The sequence below is a fragment of the Drosophila willistoni genome, assembly GCF_018902025.1.
Source record: "Drosophila willistoni isolate 14030-0811.24 chromosome 2R unlocalized genomic scaffold, UCI_dwil_1.1 Seg200, whole genome shotgun sequence".
NCBI lineage: Eukaryota > Metazoa > Arthropoda > Insecta > Diptera > Drosophilidae > Drosophila > Drosophila willistoni.
In genome coordinates this window covers 2,236,182-2,242,888 of record NW_025814051.1, presented here as the reverse complement: position 1 = coordinate 2,242,888, position 6,707 = coordinate 2,236,182, and the positions used below count along the sequence as shown (strand labels likewise).

Sequence of the window (6,707 nt, the reverse complement as noted above, 5' to 3'; positions counted from 1 at the left end):
AATATTAAAGAATGGATTAATATTACTTAAAATGGATAAATATATTCTTTAAAAGATCTGGGAGTTAAAATCCTGAAATCGAAAACTATTAAAACATCCAATTGTGTAACAAATAATCAACAAGTGTTCTTTATTAATTTTCAACAGCATTATTAACTTGTGGTGGCCAATCCAGTTCAATGCTCTCCACATCCAATGCCAATATATCAATAGGTTTCCCTATAATGGATGATATTGAAGGATTTGTTCGTCCAAATTCCCCATGAACCAGCTCCTTGACATAAGTGCCAGCTTGAGTGACTATGTCGATAACCAAAGATTTCAAATTGTCACGCTGGACTCTTGCCCTAAGACTATAAATAGTCCGTGGACGAGTATGGAGCGGACGACGATGCAGGACACGTATGGGGGTTTTTTGTTGTATGTCAAATGGTTCGGAAATTTGTAATTTTTCCAAGATTTCCAATGTGACAGGCTCCTTAAGAGCACACAAGGCTCGATAGTGTTTCTTTTTCTGTTCTTCACCTGTCTTAATGTAGGTTATTTGATCACGTGGTACTACTTGAAGATCTCGAATGGATACCTTGTTGGACTTGTCTACAGATTGTTCCATTTCGTAGGCAACTTGCTTAGATAAACTTAGCCGCAACGCATTGGGAATTTCCAAAACGAAAGGTCGTCCATTGCCCAAACATCTAACGTCAACATCTTCTCGTCCGCTGGACATAAAAGTTATATTGCCCTGTTCCTCTGTAAAATGTTGGGATATATTACGTATTATGATCTCTTCGATACTATCCTCCATTTGTCGCTGACCATTGAGTACCCAGGGAGTGTGGGATAATTCACGGCTCAATTTACGATAACGTCCAGCCACACAAACGATGGGTCCGGTTAGGGTGATAGATTCAAGCTGCAGAGGCTCTGCCTCTGTCGTTGGTGGTATAGTAAAGTATTTCTCAAATAATTCCAATTTAATTCTAGATGGTTGATATTGCTTCTCCAGCAATCCCCGAGAGATTTCGATACGCTTCTGATTCCTGTGTGGTGGAAAGGCTTCTTGTTGTAATTTGGTCAATTTATCAACTTCATCCTTTTCCACCATATGCTTGAGTTCTATGTTAATCATTAAACCATTAGCATCATATTCCTTGCCCAATTGCTTACAAATTATGGGATGTAGAATCAATTTGACAGCCTCCTTGATTGGAACATCTGGAGAGGAATTCTGATCGATGGGCGGTGAGCCAAATTTTCTTTGTAAGGCAAACCACATAGATAATTGACGTATTTGCAATGTCAGCGGCATACTTATTGCCAGCACTATACTCTGATTTTCATATTTTGCAAAATCTGAAGACAAGATCCGTGAAATTAAATCCTGTTGAAAACTGTCCGAGAATAAGCCCAGGCACAGCGAACAATTGGCTAAACGTGGCTTTTTAACAGGTTCTTGTTTTAGTTCATCATCGTCGTCATTATCCAAATCATCCACTGTTACTTCCAGCTTGAGGAAAAAATTTTAAATTTCTTAATTTTAAATTATCACTAATCTTTAGAATCCTTTACCTTTTGAAATGTTTTCTTTACATCGCGGTATTCAGAGCCCCGCGCCTTAAGATATCGCAATTGGCATATGCGGCAAACACCAAATGATGATAAATAGTCGACGAGCTCTTGGTTCTTCATAGTTTTCTTTTAGAGTTTTATGTTTTTAAAACAATTATTTAAAAAGAAACCAAACAACGTGGATGGCTAATCGAGTGTTTACCATAACAAAAAAGACAGAAGATAGAGCAAAGCCGGGTATTAACATTTGTTTTGACTACGTCAGGAATTAACTTACACCTTGCACCTTCTCTAATATGTGACGTCATTAAAATATCAGTTTCGTGCGTTATCTTATAAATTTGCCTGAAGTGTTTTTTGGTATTAAGTAAATTATTTTTTGGTATTTTTTGTTAGACGGCCACACTCAAAACAACAAAAACAAAATAAAAGTAATTTTCCTAAAAATTTTACAATTTAAGGTAATTTTTAAGGATTTAAAAGATTTTAATACGTGATACATCACTCAATATAAGGGGCTTAACAATCTTAATTGTTTAAACATTACCCAGATATAGCAGTCTGCTCCCTACGGATTTGTTATTGTTACGTCACTTGAAGGAGAGCAAATCTATCATCAATTGGATACTTTAACTAACAATTTTACAACGCATTCTTACAGGAGCCATGTCCCTAACGCCCTTTATCCGTTTGCCGTTAACCGATTTAACTGGCTGTCTGATCAATCATCAGACCTACGACAAATGCGGCCAATTCGAAATGAAAATGATGGACTGCCTGGAGGCTTATGGTCTGGAGCGTGGTAAACAGAAGTGTGCCGATCTTATTGGTGATTTCCAGGAGTGTGTTGGCATGCAGAAGCAACTATTACGTTTTCATGTTAGTCAAATGTGGAATTTTTAATGTGACAAGTTGTTAATTTTAATTCTTCAATTTTGCAGGCCATGCGAAATGAGCGCTACAAGCAATGGCTGATGGGAGAACGCAAGAAGGATGAACTTTTTGCTGAGCCTCCCCGTGTGGATGCCTACTAGAAGCATAATGTCATTTAAATGTAATAGCCCAAAAAATTTGTTTAAACATTAAAACATAAATTTCTTCAAGACGCCATCCAAATGGTTTATGGGGGAAAGGACATTTTTCGAAAAGTTAATGCTGATTTCCGCAATAAGAAAAGCATTTTACAAATATTTGAGATTGGAAAAGCTATTAACCTAATCCTAGGCAAGGTTTTAAACATATATTGAAACATAACAAGGATGTAAAATTACATGAAAAATAACTAGTAAGTCAGTTTAGTATTTTTACATCCTAACAATTTGGAACTAGTTCTCTTTTGCGGTTTGGTATTTTTTCTTAGTGTTACCTTCAGTCAATATTATTGTGTTGTTTGCGGCAGAGTAAATTAACTAGAAAATTTCTAATTTTCTACATTTCCTGAAAATTTATAAGAGAAAATGGGCACCAAGAGACCCAGCAATAGTTTGGTATTGGCCCAAGAGTCAAAGCGTAGTAAAAATGATATCGTAGCCTATACAAATCGGGATAAGGCCCTCTTGGAATCGGTAAGCGTGCCGAAACAATAATAATTTAGAAAAATCTCTCACAAGGACTTGTTTCTAGGGTGTACGTAGGACATCCAATTTACAGGCACCCATAATGCAGTTAGAAGGACATGAGGGAGAGATATTCACCACAGAATTTCATCCAGAAGGCGAACTTTTAATGTCCTCCGGTTATGACAGACAGATTTGTGAGTAGAAGGAAAATTAATGGTTATAATTATAATTTATTAAGATTTCTTTATTTTTCTACAGACATTTGGCAAGTCTATGGCGATTGTGAGAATGTGATGGCCATGTCGGGTCATAGTGGTGCCGTAATGGAGGCACATTTCAATACAGATGGCTCGCACATATTTACCTGTTCCACAGACAAAACGCTGGCCATTTGGGACATTGTGACAGGCCAACGTGTTCGTCGTCTGAAGGGACATAACAATTTTGTCAATAGTATGCAGGGCTCGCGACGTGGACAACAATTTCTATGCTCTGGGAGCGATGATCGTACAATTAAAATTTGGGATGCCCGTAAAAAACATGCGGCTCATACTCTGGAATCCCCCTTCCAGGTCACAGCGGTGTGTTTTAGTGATACTGGTGATCAGGTCATTAGCGGTGGCATTGACAATGAGCTGAAGATCTGGGATATACGCAAACAACAGGTCCTACATCATTTACGTGGCCACACGGACACCATTACGGGAATGTCCCTATCACCCGAGGGTGATTTTGTGCTCACCAACTCAATGGATAATTCTTTAAGAGTCTGGGATGTTCGGCCATATGCACCGGGCGAACGTTGTGTCAAAGTCTTCCAGGGACATCAGCATAATTTTGAAAAGAATTTACTTCGTTGTGCTTGGTCGCCGGGCAGCGATAAGATATCATCAGGCTCTGCGGATCGACATGTATACATTTGGGATGTGAATACACGAAGGATTCTGTATAAATTACCTGGCCACAATGGCAGTGTTAATGATGTGGATTTCAGTCCACGTGAACCTTTAATATTGTCTGCCTCTAGCGATAAGACTTTGTATCTGGGTGAAATTGAAGACTAGTCTCAAATGACATTTTTTAACAACCATTCATAAAAACTTTAAAATAAAAACAAACATGTAAAAATTGACATTCGGTTAAAGCACTTTCTTTCTAAAGATAAATTTGTTCTATAATTTGGACCGATTTCGCATCAGAAATCATTATCAAGTTATACCGATTTAATAGATAGAAAGTAGTTTTTCTCTATTTTCTGTATCACAAAGAAATTTTTATTTTAGTTTTTATTACATTTGCATTTACAATTAAGGTAAAATAAATAAAGCCTATGGAGATATTGGTATATATATATATATATGTATGTATATAATGCGCGCGAGTTTAATTTTATATTATATACATATGTATACTATAACTTAGTCAGGTTATTTCATTTATTGTGTATCATTTCGATCGATGGTCACTCAAACGGGCAAAGCACTCGATGAGGTGGCACTTGATACGCCACTTTTGAATAGTTGGCCAAAGAATTTGAGCCCAGTAGTGCCCCCGGGCACCATGCCCACAACCATGAAGAGTAAGGCAATTATTTGTGCCACCGCAAAGAGGACGGTGAAGGCAGTGCTTTTGGCCACCAGAGCACAATAGAGGGTCAACAGGAGGCATGAGCTGTACGAGATTGATGTCGTTAGTCTGGGTTTCGAGAACATCTGTTTGAGGAATGCACCAAAGCCGGTTAGGAAACAGAAGCTCAATATAAAGAATAGACTGCCCAGTGTGTAGAGTAATGCGAATTTGCGTGCTTTTAGGATAAGAACTGGAATGTACAATGTCGAGAGAGTCATACAGAGGCCGCCCATTCCAAGGCAAGCCACGAAGCCAACTATTCGCTGCAATCGAGACTGCAAAAAAGGGAATAGAAAAAAGTGTTCCAATGGTGAGATATGTCCACACACGTATTTAAGATTAACAGCAATCGTACCAATTTGGGACAGCAAGAGTCCTGTGTATCCTTTAGCCAACTGTTCGCCTCGGGCTCTGAATTCCGGGAAAATATACTACCCAAACTGGGCACCTTTATTTGTGGTATCTTTACATTGAAATTCTTTTTCTGATCGCTTTGTAATAGCAAATATTCATCCAAATCCTGCTTAAGATTGGACATGGTCAATTATTATGATTTAGCGATGGCCTTTACAGTAAACGTGCTATCGATAAATGTTTTACTTATGGGTAATTATTTAGTTAGACGTAAAACAGACTTAAGGTACATAAAATGTGATATAGACGAGCGAGACTTTGGGTGCACCTAATTAAGGTAATTTATTAACGAGTTTTTGTGTAAATAACAAAATAATATTTATAATCTTAGCGGGACTATAGCTAAAAGTAACTTTTTTCGGCTAAAAAAGCGTTAAAGATGACGTGAATATGCGATGACAGGTTCCAAAAATTGTTCAAATTGATAAATTCTTTGAAAGGAGATTTATTCCACCATATAGAGCAGACTTGGGGTAATATAGGCCTGATCAGGACTCGGTACTTAATTATTTTAGCTCTATTGCATAGAAATTTAGACGAGAATATTCTTTTGTATGAATGAAATCCCAATACAGTATCTGATTGAAGTGGATATTGATGTGTAAGTAGGGCCATTGGATGTAGAAGTGGGTCCCGAAAGTAATAAATGTGCATTAACAAATTATGTGCATGTAAATATTCTCTTCACAACATTTTGTATTTTTAAAAAATTATGATTTTTTGTTTGTTTCAGCTCAAATGAGACATAAAGAGGGCAAAGCTTATAGCTTAAACGAGATAATATTTTGAATTCTTACAGAATTAAGAAAATTTTTTAAAAATTTTCAACATATTTTTTAAAGTCTGACCACATAACTTTTTTTAAACCTCACCTCCCAGTATTTTTATTCACTTTTTCGAGGGTTGTTATTGTTGGCATTTATTCTTCGATGTTTGACAAATAGTGAGAGTCGGGTGGTTTAGCTGTGTTCAAGGTTGGCATCAATTGTTTGATGCTGGCATTAAATGTTCGAAGTTCGATGCTCGACTTTCGCTCGATGTCGGCTTCGAATTTGGTATGAAGCACAGGTTCGAAGTTGTGTTGTTTTCGATTTCGAGTTGAGCGGGTGTGCGTGCGGACGTTATTACAAATTTTCGAATTTTGAAAAATTACCGTATTGTTTTTGTTTTCAATCTGAGCAGTTGTGCGGGCGGACGCGCGCAGAAACAAAAAAAAAATTTAAAAAAAGAAAAGAAAATAAATAAACGCCGCCAAAACACACACACAAAGCAAAAAGTTTAAAAATTATAAAAAAGTTAATAATACCTCAACAAAAAAAAGGCAAGTACTTTGCCCGTGCACCCCACTCCCCTCTATCGCTGCATCTCTATCTCTCTCCCTCCTACACTTATCATCTTGATGTGTGAGTGCGTGTGCGTTGTGTGTGTGTGTGCGTGTGTATGTGAGTGTGTGTTTATGTGAAAATGCATTAATTGCAACAACAGCAACAACCACATCAACAACAACAACAACAGGAGAAATGTAAATACAATCAA

The 6,707-nt window shown here is 37.3% G+C and overlaps 4 protein-coding genes across 4 annotated transcripts; 2 read left to right on the top strand and 2 right to left on the bottom strand.

The window, feature by feature from the left end:
- Positions 1–101: 101 nt before the first annotated feature.
- Positions 102–1,783, bottom strand: LOC6641616 (putative tRNA pseudouridine synthase Pus10). The gene is made up of 2 exons (XM_002064515.4): positions 1,570–1,783; positions 102–1,507 (listed from the first exon to the last, which is right to left on the bottom strand). Exons 1-2 carry the CDS (start codon positions 1,687–1,689, stop codon positions 134–136), a joined length of 1,494 nt encoding a protein of 497 aa, XP_002064551.2. The 5' UTR covers positions 1,690–1,783; the 3' UTR covers positions 102–133.
- A 205-nt stretch (positions 1,784–1,988) lies between these two features.
- LOC6641617 (NADH dehydrogenase [ubiquinone] iron-sulfur protein 5) lies at positions 1,989–2,672 on the top strand. Its single transcript, XM_002064516.4, has 3 exons — positions 1,989–2,030; positions 2,231–2,448; positions 2,511–2,672. The coding sequence occupies exons 2-3, from the start codon at positions 2,236–2,238 to the stop codon at positions 2,601–2,603; spliced, it is 306 nt and encodes a 101-aa protein (XP_002064552.1). The 5' UTR covers positions 1,989–2,030; positions 2,231–2,235; the 3' UTR covers positions 2,604–2,672.
- Positions 2,673–2,938: 266 nt separating this feature from the next.
- On the top strand, positions 2,939–4,260 carry LOC6641625 (U5 small nuclear ribonucleoprotein 40 kDa protein). The gene is made up of 3 exons (XM_002064517.4): positions 2,939–3,134; positions 3,193–3,322; positions 3,387–4,260. Exons 1-3 carry the CDS (start codon positions 3,027–3,029, stop codon positions 4,190–4,192), a joined length of 1,044 nt encoding a protein of 347 aa, XP_002064553.1. The 5' UTR covers positions 2,939–3,026; the 3' UTR covers positions 4,193–4,260.
- Positions 4,261–4,525: 265 nt separating this feature from the next.
- On the bottom strand, positions 4,526–5,343 carry LOC6641626 (vesicle transport protein SFT2C). Its single transcript, XM_002064518.4, has 2 exons — positions 5,113–5,343; positions 4,526–5,032 (listed from the first exon to the last, which is right to left on the bottom strand). Exons 1-2 carry the CDS (start codon positions 5,293–5,295, stop codon positions 4,595–4,597), a joined length of 621 nt encoding a protein of 206 aa, XP_002064554.1. The 5' UTR covers positions 5,296–5,343; the 3' UTR covers positions 4,526–4,594.
- Positions 5,344–6,707: the final 1,364 nt, after the last annotated feature.

Excerpts from the sequence above, each read along its gene's own strand:
- LOC6641625 (XM_002064517.4), top strand. The coding sequence starts at position 3,027 with ATGGGCACCAAGAGACCCAGCAATAGTTTGGTATTGGCCCAAGAGTCA. Across the intron at positions 3,135-3,192 it reads ATAAGGCCCTCTTGGAATCG|GGTGTACGTAGGACATCCAA; the intron begins GTAAGCGTGCCG and ends ACTTGTTTCTAG. Across the intron at positions 3,323-3,386 it reads CGGTTATGACAGACAGATTT|ACATTTGGCAAGTCTATGGC; the intron begins GTGAGTAGAAGG and ends ATTTTTCTACAG.
- LOC6641617 (XM_002064516.4), top strand. The coding sequence starts at position 2,236 with ATGTCCCTAACGCCCTTTATCCGTTTGCCGTTAACCGATTTAACTGGC. Across the intron at positions 2,449-2,510 it reads AGCAACTATTACGTTTTCAT|GCCATGCGAAATGAGCGCTA; the intron begins GTTAGTCAAATG and ends TCAATTTTGCAG.
- LOC6641616 (XM_002064515.4), bottom strand. The coding sequence starts at position 1,689 with ATGAAGAACCAAGAGCTCGTCGACTATTTATCATCATTTGGTGTTTGC. Across the intron at positions 1,508-1,569 it reads TAAAGAAAACATTTCAAAAG|CTGGAAGTAACAGTGGATGA; the intron begins GTAAAGGATTCT and ends TTTTTCCTCAAG.
- LOC6641626 (XM_002064518.4), bottom strand. The coding sequence starts at position 5,295 with ATGTCCAATCTTAAGCAGGATTTGGATGAATATTTGCTATTACAAAGC. Across the intron at positions 5,033-5,112 it reads ACTCTTGCTGTCCCAAATTG|TCTCGATTGCAGCGAATAGT; the intron begins GTACGATTGCTG and ends CCTTTTTTGCAG.